We start from the raw sequence: 23,819 nt of genomic DNA, 5'->3' as shown, positions 1-23,819 counted from the left end.
TTGACGAACAATACGATACAGCAGATTGAACCATGCCTATCCAACAGGAGAGTGTCAGCACAATCTGCAGCCAACTTTGTGCACAGTATTCAAAGCACCAAGAGACACCGGAATCATACCCCATAGTGAAAGGACACATTTTAATGGATAAGTTTTCTGTCTCTGTCCATGCTGGAAGTAATCAAATGTAGAATGTTGGGTGTTTACTCTCTTAATGGTTTGGGAAGAGGTCATTTAATTTATGTTAACGAAGTTAGCTCTCAGACAATGAAGGCTCGACCCCCTACTTCTATGTACCGGTTGAGATAGATAAAGGAAGCTTTTTACACCTTTTAGCTTTAAACAATGAAGTACATATCCTGCTCCTTTGTGATTACTTCTTTGAAGCCTATGTATCCTGTCACCAGATATGGTCTGTACGTCATCTGCTAATACCACTGAAAGATATATAAATGACTGCAGATTGATATTAAAACAGGCAAAATCTCTTTAGAAAACTGTCTACCTATCTTTCTTTCTAAGGGGAATTGCCTCCAGATGATAGAGTGTTTTGCAGGGCAGTTTCGGGACCAAGAAACGGATCTTGTTCGTTTCAATTTGGGGGCTATGTCCGCGATGGACTTGACATTACCAATATTTTGTGAGTATTTCTGAATTTTGAATTCTGTTCTTTAATACTCACAGGTATTGGAGTCATGTTCCAACCCTTTATTTATATTGTAGGGTTTTTGGTAAACCCGCCGCGGTTACTGTTCTTTTGGCAAGGACAAATATTAATGTGGAGTTTTCGGTAAATTCCCGCCGCGAAAATAAGCAGCTGCCATTCTTTCGGTAAGAATGAAATTAAGTGAAGACTTTTGGAAAGTCTCTATTGTGGATTTATAGAAACGTCTGTGCATTCTGTTATCTGTACCATTCTTTGCATGCGCTTTTCTCTTCTATCGCTTAGATAAGATTTTATAGAGTATAAGATTATATTGTATATTATTAATGTAAGGTAAGGTAAGCGAAAATTTCTACATTGTTATATTGTTTTGTTTTTTTTTGAAAAAATTCCTGCATTGTGATATTGTTTTTCTAATGGGTCATAAAGGCACTTAGGATTCTCCACCTCCTAGACAGATGAGACTTTGTTCGCTTCAGTAATAATAATAATAATGGTAATAACTTTATTCTTCTATACTGCCACAATCTTGCGACTTCTAGGTGGTTTACATTTAAGAGAGCTGGTCATTCAGCGATTTAAAATATGTGGAGGGAGTACAGAGTACAGAGACTATTAGGAATCAAAATTACAAAATATAATGTTTGCTAAGAATTTCGGAGCGGACCTGTAAAGAAAAATCGCAGCTTTCCTGAAAAAAAGGGAAAAAATTACAATGTACAGTTTGTTTAGAGATTCAGAAACAGCAAGAATTAGGATTTCAGAGAGCATTGTGAAAAGAAAGAGTACTTGGTGAGGTTCTGTTTAGGTGATGTATCTGTCGAATAGGGTAGTTTTTATGAGTTTTCTAAAGGCATTGTAGGTCAGTTCGGCTTTATTAATGTGACTGTCTAGCCAATGTTGTTGTTTATTTGCTTGGAGCATGAAGGTTCTGTCCAGAAAGGTTTTGTATTTACAATTGGTTATGCTTGAGTATGCAAAAAAGATAGCTGTTTCTGGTTTGTCTTGTTGGGTTGTGGAGTGCAAAGTGGGTTTGTAGATACGTAGGTGCTAGTCCCCAAACTAGCTTGAAACATATGCAGGAGAACTTGAATAATATTCTTGCCTCAACTGACAGCCAGTGCAGTGGTTTGTGGTGGGGGATGACATGGTCATTCTTTTTTGATCCATGTATCAAGCGGACAGCTGAGTTCTGAATAAAACCCAAGTGAACGATATTACAATAGTCCAGGGTAAAAAGCACTAGTGATTGCACTAGTAATCTAAACGATAGTGGGTCGAAGTATTTTTTGATGGTCTTTAATCTCCATAACATCGTGAAACATTTTGTTGCCACTATATTCGTGTGTTCAATCATAGTGAGGTGTGTGTGTCCAATGTGACTCCCAATATTTTTATTGTGTTGGTAATTGGGTAATCATGGTCTTTTATATGTAGCGTTGAATTGGCAATTTTATCCGTTGGGCTTGCAAGGAAGATTTTTGTTTTTTTCTGTGTTAAGTTTCAGTTTGAAGTTGCTTGTCCAATGTTCTATTTCGGTCATTATATGAGTAATGTATTTTGAGGTTTCATTTGTTATGCTATTCACTGGGATTAGGATGGAGATGTCGTCTGCATATATGTAATAGATCAGGTTTGGTTTTGCAGTGGGTGTCCTAGAGAGGATATGTAAATGTTGAATAGGGTAGGTGAAAGTGGTGAACCCTGTAGGGCTTAATATGAATTGAATGTGAGTGAACCAGGTTGTGGATGTGTGGTATGGGTGAAGTGGTTGAGTTGGAGTCGGAGATCTGATTCTGATTCTGTGGCAGTCTTTGGCAGGAAGAGGGGGAGGGCAGCCCCTCCTTCTCCTTTGTTGTAGTGACAAGCAGGCTGACTAGTTTTCAGCACTGTTTGTAGGCCGGCTGAGAACTTTTCAGCAGCTTGTTTGATACATAGACAAATTGTCTGAAATAAGTTTTTAAGAATGATAAAAGAATATAGGTATATATTTAAAAACAAAACAAATTATAATGAAAAAGAAAGAGAGAAGGATCAAAACAAAAGGGAGGAAACAAAAAATAAATAATCTAGCACTTTGTAGAAAAGATTAAAATGAATAAGAAAAGCAAGGAACAAAGTCCCATTACAGTCCTTAAAAGGACTATTATACTTCAAATGCGTCTTTAAAAAGAAAGGCCTTCAAGCTAGTTTTAAATTTATAAAGTGATGAACTTTCTCTTATATAATTTGGTGCTGAGTTCCAGACGGTAGGGGCCGTCACAGAAAAGATATTGGTATGCATGGTGCCAATGTCTCTTAAAGAAGGAATGGATAACAGGTTTTGATAAGAAGAATGTAATGTGCGATGGAGGTTGTGGGGGATTAATAACCTGTTGATGAAATCAGGTAGACCAGAAGCTGTAAATCGATGATCTATGGGAAGCCAATGGGAGTTAATCAAAAGTGGTGTGACATGATCAAATTTTCGAGCTTTTAAGTTGAAATGATTTTAATGGCAGTATTTGAATAATTTGGAGGCATTATCTTTCTTTCTTAGTGATGCCTTTATATAATGCATTGCAACAGGATCGAGATACAATGCAGATAGAATTGGAAAGAGTAAAAAGTGATTTGACAGCCAGAAAAAAAAACAGTGTTAGTGCATAGGGATGTCCTGACTTTCTGTATCTAAATACCAAGGTCACTCAAACCTTCACAGCCCTGCCGGACTCCTATCACTTTCCTCTGGACTCAATTTTGGAGACGCAGGATAAGGGAAAGAAGTCAGACTCTGAATTCAGCTTGAGGTATGTGGCACCTTTGATTTTGGGCACTTGCGGCCGCCCCAATGTTAATACTACCAAAGAGGGTCAGGATAAATTAACTTTAATTAATACAGGGGCCAGAATCAGTTTTACAGATAGAGCAAAAAAAATATGGAAATTTGTGAGATTCAAGTTCAAGTTTATTTTTAACTTATTGAATAGCTTAATTTAATTTGCTAAGCGATTTACAAATAAAAACAAGGTGTACACATAAGCTTATTTATAGTAAATTGCATGAGTTTGACATATTGACATACAAACTAACAGATACATAAGGAAAAAAGGGAAGAACTACAATTGTATTAATAAAGCACAAAAGAAGACATGAATGGTGAAAACAATAGGAATAGGGAATAAATAAATTAAAGGCGTCTTTAAAAAGGAAGCTCTTCAGATTGCCTTTAAAATGGTTTAGGTCATTTTCTTCTCTTAAATGCTGAGGTAAGGTGTTCCATAATTGTGGGGCCATTACAGAGAAGATATCATGATGACGAGTTCTGATAACTTTCAGTGATGGAATTGTTAAGAGTTTTTGATTAATGGATCTTAAAGAAAGTGATATACTATGGGGAATAAATAGTTATTAATGAATTGGGGTTCGTTCAAAGACAGTGTTTTAAAAACTAAAATTAGGATTTTAAAGGTAATGCGATGAGTAACAGGAATCCAATGTGATTCGATCAGGATTGCAGACAGAGCTTGATAGGTGTGGAAGAGGTTTAATGAAACCTGGACCCAAGAGGCAGGTCTTAGTGCCCATACAAATATGGATTCCCTACTTATTCAGACTTTCCTTTCTAACCTCCGTTTTCCTTTGCAGATTCTGGTCAAACAAATGATTTCAGAATGGCCCACTAGTTCTCGTGCATAATTTCAGATTGGAAAAAGGAGCAGGTTTGAACCCCCAAACCTCAGGTTCCTTAGGCTGTAGCGCTAACCACTACACAACACTCTCCTATGCTTTGAGATCTCTAAGCCTCGGGAAATCCTGCATTATCAGGGCCAGCTACCTACCTGGGGACCACGCCTGTCCGCTCCTCGCGGAAGAGGGGGTCACGGGTTTCGTAGCGGGCGGGCCCCTGTCTCCGATTGAGATGGTAATAATCCATCTAGAAGTACTGGATGTTTTAATTGCGGAGACCCTGGTCACTGGCTTAATCAATGCCCATCTGGCCGGTGCCCAAAACCGCCCTTCGGACGGATTTTGGTGCAAAGAGGGGAAACCCTGTATACCAGCTGCCCTTGTTATTGTTGACATGTTCTCCCGATAACCTGAAGTTTTTTCCCACTACAAATGAAACTGCTCAGACTATGGTGAACATTTTACTTCGCGAAATCATCCCTAGGTGGGGATGTCCCACACACATCAACTCAGATAATGGTCCTGCTTTCACTGCCAGAGTATGCAAAGATTTAGCTATCGCACTCCGCATTGAGTGGAAATTTCATCTCCTATATCACCCACAGAGTTCCGGTATTGTCGAACGCATGAACAGGACTATTAAAGATAAAATCTGGAAAGCCACAGCTGGCACATTTGTGAATGGAAAAAATTCCTTCCTATTGTTTTAGCTGAAATTAGGATGTTGCAAAATTAAAATGTGTTTTTCTTTTCTTTTTCTTAGCAGCGGTTCGGATATATGCATGCCCATATGCATGCAGACTGCCCCTTCCCATACCCCCATACTACGCCACTGGTTGTAGGTGGTATGGGATGGGATGGGCATGCATGGGCATGCATTTTTTTGGCACTAGGATATTTCTGGTGTTTTCCAGGGATCCTCTTTGTCACTGCAGAGATAAAGACGATCCAAAGAGACATTAGCTTTTCTAAATATGAGATGGTTATGCTATGCATTATTTGTCCATATACTTTACTCATGTGTTCATCTCTGTTTTGTTTTTCTATAACAATGTGTTTATTTCCAGAGATAAGTTCAGCTCTGAACACTTGACCGATGGAAGAATAGTTTGAAGCCTAGAGCTATGTGTTTTGTGTTTTGTCTGTGCCATGTGGTCTGTGTTTTGTCTACTTGTTTTGGTTTGAGGGGTACCCCAGGATATATAATATTGGCCATTTCTAGAGCTAGCTCTTTTCCCACTTTTTACTAGCCCAAATGCGCAATGTTCTTTTTTCCCTATAATTTGCATATGCTAAATGTAGCTTAGTTAGGGGTTATATTTTTAAGAAAAGGTTTTATTCTATATCTATACATGTTTATTCTATGGTGCTCACTAGATATGAACCATTCAGTACACATTTCTGACATAATTTTAAATACATTTCTGACATAATTTTAAATACATTCAGTACAGAATTATGGTCTCTCTGAATTGCCATAATAGTTATATGCAGCACACAAAAACATATCTTTTTGGAATGTCTGATTAAGAACCTTAAGTACTTGAATATTGTCTCTCTTTTGCCATAACTATAACAAGTAAATGCATTAATATTGTCACATGTTGCCACATTCAGTACAGGCAACCTGGTCTCTCTCTCTCTCTACATTCAGTACAGGCAACATGGTTTCTCTCCCGTTTTCTATCTCTTATTTGGATCACACTGAAGTACAGCTGCTGAATGATATCGGGACTCTTTTCAAATCCCTCCCTGTATGCACAGACATCATTTCATCTCAAGGGTGAACACTACTAGTTTCCAGTGACTGACAGATCCTGTGCAAACATCATTTCATCCCAAGCGTGCATCTCACCAGTTTAAAGAGACTGTAATTCATCTTCCTGCACCCTGACTGCAAAGACTTTTACACAATGTTTCCTGTTCATCGGATATAGCCACCTTCCTAAGAACGCTTTGCTGTACAATTCCACCTATTTAACCTATTCTACGGACATTCCAGACTTTATTTCATACATTGAACAACTTAAGAAAACCTCCAAAGAAGTGAATCATACTATCACTTTTGAAAATGAACAGATTGCACAAAATTTGCTCCGAGATGCTCATGTCTCAAGTTTGGGAACTTTTCTTTGAGTATTCGCCCACTGCAGACCATGTATTTAATGTTTTAATTCACCCTGTCTTAACTATTCTACAAATTTTGCTATGATTCTCCTTTGCTGTAGAGTGAAACACGTGTACATTTCTTTTCTCACAAGGTTCCTTTTAGCTTGTAAGGCAGTTATACATGAATTTCCAGTATCTTCTCTGACACTTGCTAATTTGGTTCTAATTTGGTTTTAATTTGGCATGGCCTATTGCATTACCATTACCAGGGTCAGAGATAATATTATCCCATATCCCATACTTACATACTCTCTTATGACATCCTTGTACCTTTTTGCCTGGGCCTCCTGAGAAAGTTTCCTGCATCCCTTATGCACCGTTCATTCGCTCAATGACGGGTAAGATATAGATATGACCTATGCAACCTAAGACAGAGGTTTGAACTCATAATGGGAACTGTTCATCTTCATAGCTTGGAGGACAGCTATGATATACTGTTAGAGATTGGCAAGGCATAAGCGAGGCAAGCTGGCTAAGGGTACCACAAGTTTGCTTTCATTTCAAAGAATATGGAAGATGTCAGCATAGCCGTTGCAGGCGTTCAGCATTTTCGGTTGGCATAGCTGGTGTCAACCAAGGCCTATGGGAAATTGTATCAATCTGACTCTGGCATGGGGATGTAGATAGACCCTGAGGGCAGGAAGACGGTTTCAAGTAGTCATAATTAAATCATGATTAGCTAAAATGTGTTAATGTATTAATCAGAAACTATTGTCCGAGGCATACTGGAAATTTAACTACAGCCTAGTATTCTTTTTTGGAAATTATAGGTATGCTTCACTGTTGCCGCATTAGATTTTGCTTTAGGTGATATTTACTGGCTCTGTGGAGACCTCCGGCTCCGTGTTAAACTACTCAGCCAGTAGATAGGCCAGTGCACTTTAGCTATACATAGATGAGATAGGGGTCCCAGATGAATTCAAGGCCCGAGACCAGGTTAAGGCTAGGTTTGAGTCCCTTATTACTATCAATAAGAATGTTGAACTTAAACGTAATTCTGGTTTATCTAATCCTTGCGATCTGTATTTTATTTGGATGCAGGGGTGGGTGAAAGACCTTCTTATTGTTATAATCTTTATTATTATCTGCACTCTTGTTGCTTATGTAATTTTTAGACTGTTCCTTGACTCATATTACAGCCCCTAAATCTCCTCCTCAAGAGACATATCTAGAATATCTCTCCCTCCACGCTCATGCTGTGCATTTATGACGTCATTTTCATGACATAAGAGGGGATTGAAAGGACACATTTTAATGGATAAGTTTTCTGTCTCTGTCCATGCTGGAAGTAATCAAATGTAGAATGTTGGGTGTTTACTCTCTTAATGGTTTGGGAAGAGGTCATTTAATTTATGTTAACGAAGTTAGCTCTCAGACAATGAAGGCTCGACCCCCTACTGCTATGTACCGGTTGAGATAGATAAAGGAAGCTTTTTACACCTTTTAGCTTTAAACAATGAAGTACATATCCTGCTCCTTTGTGATTACTTCTTTGAAGCCTATGTATCCTGTCACCAGATATGGTCTGTACGTCATCTGCTAATACCACTGAAAGATATATAAATGAATGCAGATTGATATTAAAACAGGCAAAATCTCTTTAGAAAAATGTCTACCTATCTTTCTTTCTAAGGGGAATTGCCTCCAGATGACAGAGTGTTTTGCAGGGCAGTTTCGGGACCAAGAAACGGATCTTGTTCGTTTCACATAGGAATTCCTTATTTTGTGCCGCTTATTTGCATCATGCCTTGTTAATATTTCCTGTTCTTGCTGTATATTAAAATCAATAAAATCTTTGAACTGAAAAAAATCAATAAAAATCAATAAAAAATCAATAAAATCTTTGAACTGAAAAAAGCTCAATCCTCATCTGCACAAGCTTCAAACACTTTAAAATCATAAGTGTTTGAGGCCTGTGCAGTTAAGGCGGAGTTTACAGGAATGGGGCAGGGACTGGGACAACCCCACAAAACTTGCGGGGACAGGACAGGGAAATTGAATTCCTGCAGGGACGCGGACAAATTTGTCCTCATGTCATTCTCTAACTTCTACCCATCACTAGCTTGATCTGCATTAGAACTAGGGACCTATTGTATATGCAAAAGACTCTTTATTCATCCTTTTTATATGGTTTAAACCAAAATAAAAGACTTCCCATAACTGGCATTTGAATGGAAAATGTAAGTTTACCAATTTTGGAACTGATCGAGCCCTCCATGGAGAGGACCTCCAATGCAGGCAATCTGCTGGCGCCGTTTCCAGTCCAGTAGCTCCTCAGTCAGCATGTTGCTCATCAGAACATCAGACTCGTTTACTATCTGTGCCATTTTGCTAAGGGCTTCCTGCAAATAAAGGAAAAGGTGACAAAAACCATTTAGAAGCATGATTATTCATTTTTCTACAGTCAGAATTAAGCTTTAAGATAGATAGATTCATATAACTGGAAAGTGTGATTAATGTCCCATTTCTGAATTAATATTTGACAATGTGAAACTAGTCTATGCAATACCAAACAGGAGCAGAAGTCGATATAACAAGATTAAAGAGGCCCAGAAGCTCTCGGTTCATTCATGATGATTCTTTCTTGACATTAAACGCTCTATGGTGAAATGGAAACTGCGTTATGATAAATACACATTTATTTTATTTCCTGTCTTCATACTCATTTAATATCAAGGTATTTTCCCCATGATATGTTATGGAAAACACTCTTGATAGATTCAATTTCTAATGGCTTTAATGTAAAATATTTTTCCTTTGAAAATGCAAAATGGAAAGGCCTAAATCTGTTTGAATAAAGAATGTACAGTATTGTTGATCTTTAGAAAGAAGGTCCTTGGGGCTTTTTTATGTTTCATGAGATGACATTTTCCAGCCTTACAGAATATTAACAAACGAGCTAGCATTCATTGATATTTCACTGGAAACTCTTGATTGTCGGCCTGGCTGTCTGTGGATCTCCCCTTAATGCTCTGCCTGGTGATCTACAGCAGGTGGCGCTGCAGTAGTTGTTAATGGCAAAAACAACCAGAAATTGATTGGCAGCCTCAGTGTAAAATACTCTCACAGCGGCCCGTCTGTCTTGATAGCAATGGCAAACACAAGCAAAAAGAAAAATGGCACCAGAGTACTCACTGAACGTCAGATGCCATGAGTGTAGTAAATACATTTGGTGGTCAATTTTCAATGAATAGTGGGGACCTCATAACTTTGAAGTGATAAGATATTTTATTTATGTGGAATTTTAGAGGGCAAAAATATTTAAATGTCTTGCTGAAAATCCACATATAATTTTATTAAAAAAAAAATAATTTTATTTGTTTATAATTTCTATACAACCAAAAATGGTACAAGAAATACTGAAATACATATGGTTAGTGAACACTGGCTGAAGAAAAATGTACAAAGAAATATACAACTTATATAGTCCTCAATTCAAGGAGGAAGGCAAGACATAAACAGAAAAACCCCTGGGAAGAAAGGATATAAGTACAATTAAAAACATAAAGCAAAAGAGCAGTACTTGGAACACATATAATTTTAAACAGATTAACTTACCTGTTTATTTAAAGTTTTTCCTGTCATTTATGCATTTGCAGATAAATGCATGTTAATAAATGTATTAATTAATCTGCATGCACTAGTCCAAGCGTGTCCTTAACTCTCCAATATCAATGCCCCCTTTGTAGTTATGCATAGTTTATAGAATATCAACAAAGGGCAGTTACATGTGTAACTGCTAATTAACACCAGTATTAGCACTCTTGACCTAATCTTCAACGGACTAGGGGGGCCAGCAAAGGAGGTGGCGGTATTAGCCCCGCTAGGTAACAGCGATCACAACACGATCCAGTGCAGGCTAGAAATTGGATCATCAAAGGGGAATAGAACCACAACGACAGCACTCAACTTCAAAAAAGGAAATTATGATGCCATGAGGGAAATGGTGGGAAAGAAACTCAAAGGCAACATAGGGAAGATGGAATCCGTAGAAAAAGCCTGGACCTTACTCAAGGAGACTGTGCACGAAGCGCAAAACCTGTACATCCCCAAGTTCAGGAAAGGGTGCAAAAAAAAATAGAACAAAAAGCCCAGTGTGGATAACAAATGCAGTGAAGAATGCGATAAGCGACAAAAAAGCATCATTCAGAAAATGGAAAAAAGACCAAACAGAGGAGAACCAAAAAGTGCACAAAAAACACCAGAAGGAGTGTCACCGAGTGGTTAGAAAAGCAAAAAGGGAATACGAAGAGAGACTGACAGAGGAAGCAACAAACTTCAAGTCTTTCTTCAGATACGTCAAGGGGAAGCAACCAGCAAGAGAAGAAGTGGGACCATTGGATGATGGAGATAGAAAGGGAGTAGTAAAAGAAGAGAAAGAGATAGCTGACAAGTTAAATGAGTTCTTCACGTCAGTCTTCACGAGGGAGAATACAACCAATATTCAACATACAACCAACCCGAGGAAATCGTAATAGGAGACCAAAATGATAAGCTGGTCAATTTAGAGGTAAGCCAAGAGGATGTACTCAAGCAGATAGACAGACTAAAAAGCGACAAATCGCCAGGTCCGGACGGCATTCACCCAAGGGTACTCAAGGAACTAAAAAACGAAATTGCGGAGCCACTTCGACAAATATGCAACCTATCCCTAAAAACCGGAGAGATCCCGGAGGACTGGAAAATAGCAAATGTCATGCCCATCTTCAAGAAGGGCTCAAGGGGCGATCCAGGAAACTACAGGCCGGTGAGCCTGACCTCAGTCCCGGGAAAGATGATGGAGGCACTGATTAAGGACAGCATCTGTGAACACATCGAAAACAATGGGCAGCTAAAACCGAGTCAGCATGGCTTCTGCAAGGGTAGGTCATGCCTCACAAACTTATTGCACTTCTTTGAGGGGGTGAACCGCCAGGTGGATAAAGGGGAATCTATAGATATCATTTACCTCGACTTCCAAAAAGCCTTCGACAAGGCTTGACACGAGAGACTGCTCAAAAAGATATGGAACCACGGGGTGCAAGGGGAGGTCCACCGATGGATCAAGAACTGGCTGGCAAACAGGAAACAGAGGGTTGGCGTAAAGGGCCATTAATCGGACTGGAAAGGGGTCACGAGCGGAGTTCCACAGGGGTCGGTGCTGGGACCGCTCCTGTTCAATATCTACATAAACGACCTAGAAGCGGGAACCAAGTGTGAGGTCATAAAATTTGCAGATGACACCAAACTATACAGCAGGGCTCAAACGAGGGAAGACTGCGAAGATCTCCAAAAGGATCTAACGCAGCTGGAAAAGTGGGCCGAAAAATGGCAAATGAGCTTCAACGTAGGGAAATGCAAGGTCATGCACGTGGGAAAAAAGAACCCGATGTTCACTTACAAAATGGGGGGAACACCACTAGGGGTCAGTAACCTGGAAAGAGACCTGGGAGTGATGGTAGACGCAACACTGAAGGCATCGGCGCAGTGCGCCACGGCCTCAAGGAAAGCAAACAGAATGTTGGGTATCATTAAGAAGGGTATCACGACCAGGACGAGGGAAGTCATCATGCCGCTGTATCGTGCAATGGTGCGGCCGCATCTGGAGTACTGTGTCCAGTACTGGTCGCCGTACCTCAAGAAGGACATGGCGGTACTTGAGGGAGTACAGAGAAGAGCGACTAAACTGATAAAGGGAATGGAAAATCTCCCATATACCGACAGATTAAAGCAGCTAGGACTTTTCTCCCTGGAAAAGCGGAGACTTAGAGGAGACATGATAGAAACCTTCAAGATCCTGAAGGGCATAGAAAAAGTAGACAGGGACAGATTTTTCAAATTATGGGGCAACACAAGTACAAGGGGGCATTCGGAGAAATTGAAAGGGGACAGGTTTAGAACAAACGCTAGGAAGTTCTTCTTCACTCAGAGGGTGGTGGATACATGGAACGCGCTTCCAGAGGCTGTGGAAGACAGGAACACATTAAATGGTTTCAAAGAAGGTTTGGATAGATTCCTAGAAGAAAAAGGGATTGAGGGGTATAGATAGATATAGTCCACTGCTCAGGCAGTGGGCTTGATGGGCCGCCGCGGGAGCGGACCGCTGGGCAGGATGGACCTATGGTCTGACTCAGCGGAGGCAACTTCTTATGTTCTTATGTTAATGCCAATGGGTATCTAATTAAGCAATTAACTTATGCACATAATTGCCCTTATTCTGTAACAGTGTGCAGAAATTTTCATGTGCTTTTTTTTTTTTTTTTTTAATAGAATCGTAGGTATAGTGCAGAGGCATCTGTGAGAATATTCAGAGACACTATCTGGATAATTCCTCTAAATATCCGTGTCGGCAGCAAGTGGTTTTCTGGATAACAGCTTCTGAATATTGACCCCTTTGCTTCTTTTACCTACTAACCAGAAAGATTTTTGAGCAGCTAAAATATTTATTGCCAAATAGTCTTTAATTATTTGAAATGTCAAACAAAACGTTTCTGCATGAAATTAGACGCTGGTCCTTTAAGGTTTTCCTTTTATCTGAAGACATGGAAATCAGCCCCTACCTACCAAACATAGCTTTCCACTAACCTTTCTTTTGTGGTCTAGGGCGTTCAACATTTCCTGTAGCTTATAGACTTCCTGTTTCATGAGAAAATTGTTTTTGTCTCCCTGCTCTGTAGGAACAAAGGTAGTTAATAATTAACAGTGAAATGGTTTCTATATATGATTGAAAATGTATTTAAGAATATTTTTCCACAACTGGAAATTAGTTTTAAAAAATAAGTCTAGCTGGTAAATAGAAATATATCACCTTTAAAAATTACCGGTAGGTAGCAGTAAGTAAGTGCCCCCCCCCCCCCCCCCCCGTCCCATGCTTCCCCTGAATATGACCATGCCCATATACTTGCTACCACTCATAAGTTTAATTGATGAATTTTACAAAGCTTAAAACAGGCTTGCACCCTTAGGTGCCAGTCTATGGGCATTTGAGCACCCTGCATATTGAGCAACTATCTTTACTTTGTCTAAGGAGGGTTAAGTTATGAAGGGTTTAGCACCTTGCAATCATTCTGAAAATTGGTTCCTATACTTGTTAGGAGTGCTAAATTGCACTAATTCTCTGAGGACATAATACCTCACAACTGAGTGATGTCATCAAATAGAGCATATGTGGCAAACTGTTTTGCCAACCCAGAAAAGATCTGAAAGTTATTAAGAGGCTCTATGCGCTTGTCCATGATTAGCCACTAGAACCATTTTTGCTACTTGGGATCTAGCTAGATGCTTGGGACCTGGATTGGCCACTGTTGGAAACAGGATACTGGGCTTGATGGATCTTCGGTCTGTTCCAGTATGGCAATTCATATGTTCTTATGTTCTAAGTTATACCATGTGGGATCATCTCAGTCTTTGTTTTTCTAGAGAGCTGAGCAGAAGATAGAAGACAATGGCTGGTGAGGTGATGAAACTAGAAAATGGGCAACAAGGTGTTGAGTTCTGTAGTGGCTTGAGAAGAGGAAAAAATTGGGAAGATGAGCATCAGGAAGAGAACATGTGGAGATAAAATATGGCAGGTGGTCAGAAGGAGAGCAGGTTAACAGGAGCGGAGGCTCAGGTGGCTCAGGAATAAACTGGGAGTCACCCCAGAGGATACTGGGAGGAACATGGAGTTAGGCTGCAAAACCTGCCCAGTACATTTCATTTTTGGAGAATAACTCCCCAAATGGCTACCTGTTTCGCAGAATCTCCTTGAGGTTTAGAATCCATTTTCATCTCCTCCTAGGGCAGGGGTGTCAAAGTCCCTCCTCGAGGACCGCAATCCAGTCGGGTTTTCATGATTTCCCCAATGAATATGCATGAGGTCTATTAGCATACAATGAAAGTAGTGCATGCAAATAGATCTCATGCATATTCATTGGGGAAATCCTGAAAATCCGACTGGATTGCCGCCTTCGAGGAGGGGCTTTGACATCCCTGTCCTAGGGCCAATTCTCTTGATTTACAAGGTGCTATTTAAAAATAAAAAGAAGTGCAAAACTAGAAAATCCGTTTTTATGTCTGCCATTTGGCAATACCTTTTGTTTTCCCTTTTTTCTTGAAGGCAACCTGTAGCTAGGAAGTCTCAATGGTAAGGACTTGTGATCCTGTTGTCCACAGTGAAAATCAAGCTGCTTACCTGTATCAGGTATAATCTGTGGACAGGATACAAGTCCTCATATACAGTGATTGAGGGAGGTCCTGTGTTATGATGCATATTGGAAGTCATTCATATATGCTAACTCCTCCTGCATTACTTTGTTACAACGTTTTCCTCTCTCAGATGGCTGCAATGGTACTACCTGCCTTTATATGTCAGATATCCCCTAGAGCACAGGTGTCAAAGTCGGTCCTCGAGGGCCGGAATCCAGTCGGGTTTTCAGGATTTCCCCAATGAATATGCATGAGATCTATGTGCATGCACTGCTTTCAATGCATATTCATTGGGGAAATCCTGAAAACCCGACTGGATTACGGCCCTTGAGGAGGGACTTTGACACCCCTGCCCTAGAGCAAGGGTGTCAAAGTCCCTCCTTGAGGGCCGGAATCCAGTCGGGTTTTCAGGATTTCCCCAATGAATATGCATTGAAAGCAGTGCATGCACATAGATCTCATGCATGGTGATAGAAGATATCTTGATAGGAGTAGCGTGTATGGGGTGGGACTTATATACCACCTTTTTGTGGTTACACATTTAAAGCGATTTAAATATATACAAGAGCTTACTAACATAGGGAAAAGGCTTGAGTGCCTGATAGTAAACCATTTAGATAACTTTGATAGGCGGTATATAAATACCTAAAATAAATAAATAGGTACCAATGCGTGCGATATGTGTACGTTACAAGTTGTTAAAAATTACATTATTCAAACATTGTATTGGATTAGGAGTATGAACCTGTTACTTCATATTTCATTTCATTGTATTGGCTGACTATGGGTATAGACTAGAGTGAAGTATAAGTTGTTATTGTTGGTTTATCTAAGGCCTCCTTTTATGAAACTGCAATAGCAGTTTCTAGTGTGGGGAGCCAAGCAGAGTTAGAGTTACTATGAGCGTCAGGGGCAGTGCGGCTCTCTGCGCTAGAAACTGCTATCACAGTTTTGGAAAAGAGGGGGTAAGTAAGTGTACAGCCAAAATCCAAAATGCCAATGGAGAGGCCCGCAAATGGGAGTGGACCAAAGTTCCACAAGGAAGTACCATAGTTCCACAAACAAATCGAAAATATCCCAAAACACACAAGTGGAACAAGTTCCTGAATGGTCAGGAAGTTGCATACAGTATAATGATTTATTACACAAAAATTGTAAAATATAAAAAATCATCAAATACAACAATGCAGCAATCTGTATCAGGCAGTACAATAATCGCACTTTGTTTTTGATGCTTGGCTGAAGGCCAGACCCAACACAAGCCGTGTTTCGACAAATAATTTGCCTTCCTCAGGGGTCCTTAAAAATAAGGGAAAACAAAATAATATAGAAAATAATAAAAGTGTGAAAAAGAACACAGTTTGTAAAAGTGATAGTATATAAAACTATGGTCTTTATAATAAAAATAATAAAGGCACCATGAAGACAGATTAGTTTATTTTTTGCCACAGGATGCTCAGGTTGAATGGTCCCGCACCTGGCTTTGCACAATCCGGCGAACTGGGCCCAAATGAGGTTGTAGTAATCTATACATGGGCACCTCTATGGTATGGTTCATTTGTATTTCATTCATATGCATTTTTAGCAGTATTGTCTCACATCTTTTCATAGCTGGGCTCTATGAGGTTTCATTTATTCATCATATTTCACAACCGCGGCTCTCCATTTCAGACGGCACCGACGCTGCCATCATAGTCAGCTTAGTATTTGCAGTACACATCGTAACGGTGAGTCAATCACTTTTTACCAATCAGGCCTTAGATTAAGTGGGGATGGGCGGACCCGCTATGCCTAAGGCCTGATTGGTCCAGGCTTCTAGAGCCTGGGCCAATCAGGCCTTAGGCTTCGGCGGGATGGGCCAGGAAGGGGCGAGCCCACCTCATTTCGACCAGGCGGGCTACAGGCTGGACGGGCAAGAACCGTCTGGCCTGAAGAACTGGTTAGTTTGAAGGTTGTTAGCGCCGAGGGGGGGCGGGGGGGTGCGTCTTCAGGCAGGAGGGATTGGACACCCTCCTGCCAGCAATCGGTAGTGTCGGGGTGGGAGGGAGATCGGTAATGTCGGGGGGGGCGGTTGGTAGTGTCGGGGGGGGGGGGCGGTAGTGTCGGAGGGGGGGGCATCCGATCGGACAGGCCGCGGCCCGCTAGTGTAGGCCGATTCTGAATAGGACGCCTCTCCCGGGCGTCCTATACAGAATCAGGGCCTCGGTGTCTTGCGGGCCTCGCCTCCAATATAGGCGGCCTGCCTGGGGAGCATTTTTTTTTTTTAAAACGTGCATCCCGATTGGCTGATTAGACAGCTGTAGGACGCCTACAGCTGCCTACAATCGGGACGCACTTTTGGAGAATCAGGGCCATTGTGTATTAGATTATCCCTATTAGAAAGAATATGTGTGAAAATATGGGCTCCTTTTACTAAGGTGCGTTAGCATTTTTAGTGCTACACCGCACGCTACGCTTCTAGAACTAATGCCAGCTCAATGCTGGCATTAAGGTCTAGTGTAGGGGGAATTTTAACGCGCGCTATTCCACGCGTTAAAGCCCTAGCGCACCTTAGTAAAAGGAGCCCTATATCTCAGAAAGGAAAGATTGTGTTTAATTTAGAAGGGGAGATGTGGACCTAGAACCAGTGTTGTTCAAAGTACTTGGTCAAACTACTTAAGAAAAAGTAAAAATAAATGTATTTTTTTAATACTTAACTAAAAGTACAGAAAAGAACACATTAAAAAAATAAAAATATTTTAACTACTGTGAAAGGTACTATTGCTAACATTTTTATCCCAACAACTTTATTGTTCTACTATTAAATCCATTGTGCTTTTAGTAAAACTAAATTTTGAAAATGACTGTCACTTATGCAAATGTGCCTATGAGTCATTATAAACAAGCACAGATAATGTATTCAACAACTGCACTGACAGTCAGTGGATTGCTCAGTCTGATTAAAAGTTCTTTCAAATCAGGTCAGGCTGCAATATTACTAATGTCTTTTGACTAGGAATCTCTGTCTGAAAAATTGACTTCCATACAGCAAAGAATACTTTATTGTCGTCATTGTCTTTATAATAGTTTATAGTTTATGTATTTACTGTCCGCTTTTTTTTACATAGCAGATCCCAAAATCACATATATAATATACCCCTTCTTTTACTAACGCATGCGATGGTAACTGCTCCGATGCTCATAGAATTCCTTTGAGCGTCTAAGCAGTTACCCCCACTGCTGGCGCTAAATCCCACGCTATGCATTAGTAAAAGAGGGGGGATATATAACAAACATCTATAGAAAATCAGATCACAGACAAATACATATTTTCTCCACCACTTTGTCTATTATCCCACCATAGCATAAAAATAATTTTTCAGCACCTGTACTTCATTTTATAAAATAATTTTTTTTATCAATTAAAAAAATCTTCAGATCTTATTGCTGCCTTATATGAATCGGGAGCTTATTCCACTCTACGGGGCCTACACTTGAGCAAACACTTTCTCTAGTTGTTTGTAGGCTTATTTCCTTCCTTGTTGGTATGTATAAATCACAAAGGCTCGCAGAGCGTAGTTTTCAAAGGGGAGCATAATGCAAAATACTATCAATCAAGTATTTTGGCGCTTGCTGATGAATTCTCAAATAAACTAGCAACAGTTTATACTGCACCCTGTATTCCATTTTAAGTCAATAAAGTTTGACATAATAATCTGACTCATGATCATATTTCCCTACTCCAAAGAGGCTTTGAATAATAGAATTTTGGGTAACCTGTAAGGCATGCATTGTGGTCGCAGACGCCTAAAAAAATAGGTTACAGTTATCAAGGCTGGACAGGACAATCGCTTGAAGCGCATGCCTATAGTTGCTACCAGAGAGATACGATCAAAGATTATTTAATAGCCACAGCTTAAAATATATATTTTTTTAAATTGTTGTCTGTATATGTTCTTTAAAAGACAACTGTGAATCAATGATTACACCCAAATAACGAATCTCAGATGAAAATTTCATCAATGTGCCTAATTCTAACAAGAGGTGGAGTATTTATATCAGACTGGCTTGATAGGCACATTACTTTTGCTTTCAAGATGTTCAGCATTAATTTATTAACATCCATCCATTTTTTAATCTCGGCCATGACTTCATTCAGCCGCTCAATAGACTGCGACAGAGATCTATCAATTGGAAAGAAAAATTGTACTGTATGCCGTCCGCATATAATCTACATGATACCTCAAATCCCTGCAGCAATTTACATAAAGGAAGAAAATACAGATTAAACAAAACAGCTGAAAGAGCCAACCCTTATGGGACTCTAGTTTTTACAGTCCTTTGAGCTGACAGTTGCAATAAAATTAGTATGGTCTAATTTATCACTTGTATCTTCATCTTCGTAATCATCATCATGCTGGCCAATTACAGAGAAGGCTTTCACAAAGTTGGAATCATCGTTTGTTGCTGTCCTAACAATTTTTCATCTGGTGGCAAACTCTGTTTGAATATGTTTGTGAACTGATGCAAGAACATCAGATATGTAGGAACCCTTCATTCTTAGGGCCAGACAAGCAGACTTCCTCTCTAAAGACTATGGTCTAGTGGACAGTCAAACCCAATGTAAAATTTTCCATCAGATGACTAGCAGTTTGTTGTGGTAGAGACATATCTGTTTACCAAGAATTGCAACCAACTTCAGCTTTATCGCCACTTCAAAGTGACCCAACTCATCGCTACTCAGTTTGGCTGGAGAAAAGGGAACCAGTTTAACAAACATAGGTAACTCACAGACTATAGTCACTGAACAGCAACATTTAAGATGAAATGATCCAATGTTTGCCTGACAAGGTTTGCAATAGCAAAATCTTGCTCCCAGTTTTGAGGTTTCATTTGGTTTCCTGAGGAATTATCATTTACATCTTGCTTCTACTTTAATATTTTACTTTTAACTGCAAGCATCAGAAGTAACCAGGTAAAAGTAGTGAAACTGGTGAAATTATCAGTGTAGTAAAAGCAAAAGTAAGAAATGTAGTCCTATACTTCTTTACAAGTAAAAGTAACAAAACTTTTAGTTAAGTACAGTAAATAGTTACATTTACTTAGTTACTATACAACACTGCCCAAAACCCATGAAACACTTTTACCCCTATAAGATTATTGAGAGGGGACCTCCCTATGGAGCACATTCTGTTATATGGGGGCTGAAGATGTCATTGTTGCTGGTAGGGGTTGTATTGGAATGAGCGAGGAGTGGACACTATGGGGCTCATAATCGAAAGAGAAAAACGTCCAAAAATTGGCCTAAGTCAGCACTTGGATGAACATTGTCAAAATACGTCTAAGTGCCAATAATAAAAATGGGTTTGGGGCGTATTTCTAAACGACCTAGGCCTTCATAGTGCCATTGAACGACCAAAGATAAACGGGGAGTTTCAGGAGGAGTGTCGAGGACAGGAGTTGAGCGGGACATGGGCCGGCTTAGACTTAGTCATACAGCATGTATAACCGAAAGTTATACAGCCCAGGATCGATGGAACTTGGACGTTGTGACTTAGACCATTTAAAACATGGTCTAAGTCACAAAAACCCACCTAAAGTGACCAGATAAGCACTGCAAACACATAATACAGATCCCCACATACTACCCCGGTGATCACCGACCCCCCCAACCCCATAAAAATCATAATCACACCTTTAAAATTCAGCCTCCAGACCATCATCACCTGGCAGCCTGGCATAGGAAAGCCTAGTCGTCCAGCACAGAGGCAACTTAAGCCGTCTTGGGGTGGGTTAGGGACTCATTGAGAGGAGGACCCATGCCCATAAGCTCCTGTAATCACTGCATTGATACTTAAACATGTGTATTCCCCTATGCACCCCAAAACCCTTTTTTACTGGCATATAAGTGGCTCCTGCAGCCATAAGGGCTATTAGGGTGGTAGATAAGTGGGTTTAGGGGATTCTAGAGGTGGTTTGGGGGGCTCACCATGACCTATAAGGGAGCTGTAGTGAGGCGAAGACATGGCATCCTTTTTATGAAGTTCACAGCAGTGCCCTATAAGATACCCCACTATTTAGGTGCCCTACCTGGGTGTTCATTCCATCACTTTGCAGACCCTTCCCATGTCCAACAGGGCTTGTTCTAGACATTTTTGACTTGGACGAAAATGTGGTATAAAGATGGACGATTTAGCGGCTTGGACAATCAGATCAGCAGGACGTATAGTTAGATGATTTTCAAAACAAAAAAAATTTTGGACGTATTTTTTAAAAATGTGTCCTGGGCTGTTTTTTACTTTGGACAACTTGTGACTTAGGTGAAAACGGACTTAGACATTTCTTTCGATTATGCCCCTCCACTTCTTTGTATTATTTGTATAGGAGTAAGAGACGGGAGCGGTGGTGTGGTAGTAGTTTGTAATTTATATTGTTTTCTCTGGCCTGTCTTGCTTTGTATGCAGTGTTATCTCTCTGTGTTGATGAGCTGTTGTTGATGTTTATATACAACAAAATTCTAATAAAAATTTATTGAAAACAAAAAAAAAAGATTATTGAAAGGGATCATAGGCATCAGTGGCGTACCTAGGGGGGGGAGGTCCGCCCCAGGTGCACGCCCTAAGGGGGTGCACAGGAAAGAGCTGGACGGGGGACCCGCGGAGTTAAATACATGTTGAGCCACAAGGCTCATCTTCTGTTCCTACCTGCCCTGCCGCTCACATATAGCCGATCGGAAGTCTTCCCCGATGTCAGCGCTGACATCGGAGGGAGGGCTTAAGCAAAGCCTGCCCTCCGACGTCAGCGCTGACGTCGGAGAATACTTCTGGTCGACTATTTGTGCGCGTCAGGGCAGGCAGGAAACAGAAGACAAGCCTCACGGCTCGAGCTCCGTTTTGCTGAGAAAGTTGCAAAGATGGACTGGGAGGCAAACGCGGAACACAAAAGCGGGGAGGGAGTGCGTTTTGGACACAAGGCATGAACTTGGGAGAGAGGAAGGGAGGGAAAGAGATGCTGAGGTGGGGGATGGAATGGGTTTTTCGACATAGAAGGCATGTACTTGGGAGAGAAGAAGGGAGGGAAAGAGATGCTGAGGTGGGGGAGGGAATGGGTTTTTGGACACAGAAGGCATGGACTTGGGAGAGAGGAAGGGAGGGAAAGAGATGGTTGTGTACACGGGGAATAGAAGAAAGGAGAATTTTTGGTCAGAGGGAGGGAGTGAGGTACAGATAGTGGCATACCAAGGTGGGGGGGGGGCGGTCCGCCCCGGATTTACGTCCCAAGGGAGTGCACAGCTGGCCACCCTCCAGTGTTCTCCCTAGGCCGGCAAACTGCGGCTCTTTAGCCACTTGAGTGCCACCGCCGCCATCGGGAACAGGCCGGCACCGAGTTCTCCCTGCTTTTCCTTGTGTGGCCGACCAACTCTCGCCACCCGCGTCAATTCTGACGTCAGAGAAGACATTCTGGACTAGCCAATCACTGCCTGGCTGGCCTAGAACGTCCTCTCCGACATTAGAATTGACGTTGGGTGGCTAGAGTTGGTCGGCCCCGTGGGGAAGAGAAGCAGGGCGAACTCGGCGCCGGCCTGTTCCCGATGGTGGCAGTGGCAGCTTATTCCCCAGTGGCGGTGGCAGCATTTTCCCAATGGTGGTGGCATAGGGGAGGGTAGGGAGAAAGAAAGAAAGGGGGGGACAGGGAGCCAGAAAGAAAGAAAGGGGGCAGGGTGAAACAAAGAAAAATGGGGCACGGAGAGAGAGAGAGAGAAAGACAGACATACAGAACGAAAGAGGGTATGGAGAGAGAAAGAAAGAAGGGGGCAGGGTGAAACAAAGAAAGAAATGGGACACAGAAAGAGAGAGAGAAAAACAGACATACAGAAAGAAAGAGGGTATGGAGAGAGAGAAAAAGAAAGAAGGGGCAGGGTGAAACAAAGAAAAAGTTTGGGGAGGGAATGAGGTCTGGAGGAGAGGAAGCATACAGGAGGCTGAAAGAAGGGAAGAAATATTGGATGCACAGTCAGAAGATTAAAGTGCAACTAGAGACTGATGAAATTACCAAAGGTAGGAAAAATGATTTTATTTTCAATTTAGTGATCAAAATGTGTCTGCTTTGAGAATTTATATATGCTGTCTATATTTTGCACTATGGCCCCCTTTTACTAAACCGCAATAGCGTTTTTTAGCGCAGGGAGCCTATGAGCGTTGAGAGCAGCGTGGGGCATTCAGCGCCGCTCCCTGCGCTAAAAACCGCTATCACGTTTTAGTAAAAAGGGAGGGGGAATATTTGTCTATTTTTGTATAGTTGTTACTGAGGTGACATTGCATAAAATCATCTGCCTTGACCTCTTTGAAAACCCGCGGAATATAAATGATAATTAACATTTTCTCTGTGTACAGCGTGCTTTGTGTTTTTAAAATTTTATTGTTGGCAGATCATTTTGACTTGGCCACAAAGGTAAGGGGGAGGGAGGGAGGGGAGCTGCTGAAAGACATCTATTAATCCTTGCAGGCTTGACTGTGCAGGGAATTATTTTTGTAAAATCATGTTTTGTTATGTGACTGGCATTATTTAGACTTTAATTTCTATGAATGAATAGAATGAAAATGATATAAATTACTTGCTTGTTTTTATGTGCGTGCGCTGAAGGAAAGTGGAGAGAGAGTGGGCTGAGGACGCTGAAGGGAAATGGGGAAGAGAGAGTGGGGAGAAGACGCTGATTTATAAATTGACAATTGTACAGAATATTGTTTCTTTTTATACTTTAATATAAACAATTCAAGACTTGTGTGGATGGACTCAGGTGGTTTGCGGGGATAGGGACCAAGCTTACAGGGATTAGTCCAATAAAATGGTATTTTTTTATTTCTCATTATTTGTTTTATTTTTATTTGTTAATTTGTAAAGTGGTGATTGTTATGTATCAGTTTTTTCAAATTTACATCTAGTGTCTTTATATTTTGCATTGTATTAGAGGACATGTGTTACTGTTTTTGTGGTGTTGCATTGTATCCAGGGTCTGGTTTCTTGGCGGTTCAGTTTAACTTTTGTCTACATATTTCTATTTTTAGTTTGTGATTATTCCATATTGGGCGAGGGTGTATCTCTGTTCTGTGTGTATGAAAAGAACATAGTTTTCAGTTGGCATTGACTACAGGATCAATTGACTGTGCGGGAT

General features: G+C 40.8%; 1 protein-coding gene across 1 annotated transcript in view; it reads right to left on the bottom strand.

Annotated features, from left to right (window-relative positions):
• The window catches only part of STAT4 (signal transducer and activator of transcription 4), a 134,592-nt gene that overhangs the window by 74,185 nt on the left and 36,588 nt on the right, over window positions 1-23,819 (bottom strand). Inside the window, 2 exon segments of the mRNA XM_033945797.1 lie at window positions 8,693-8,844; window positions 13,067-13,152. Coding sequence (XP_033801688.1) covers window positions 8,693-8,844; window positions 13,067-13,152 — 238 coding nt within the window.

Source organism: Geotrypetes seraphini, chromosome 5 (assembly GCF_902459505.1).
Source record: "Geotrypetes seraphini chromosome 5, aGeoSer1.1, whole genome shotgun sequence".
NCBI lineage: Eukaryota > Metazoa > Chordata > Amphibia > Gymnophiona > Dermophiidae > Geotrypetes > Geotrypetes seraphini.
The sequence above is the reverse complement of the archived record's forward strand: the minus strand, read 5'-3'. Positions and strand labels throughout refer to the sequence as shown.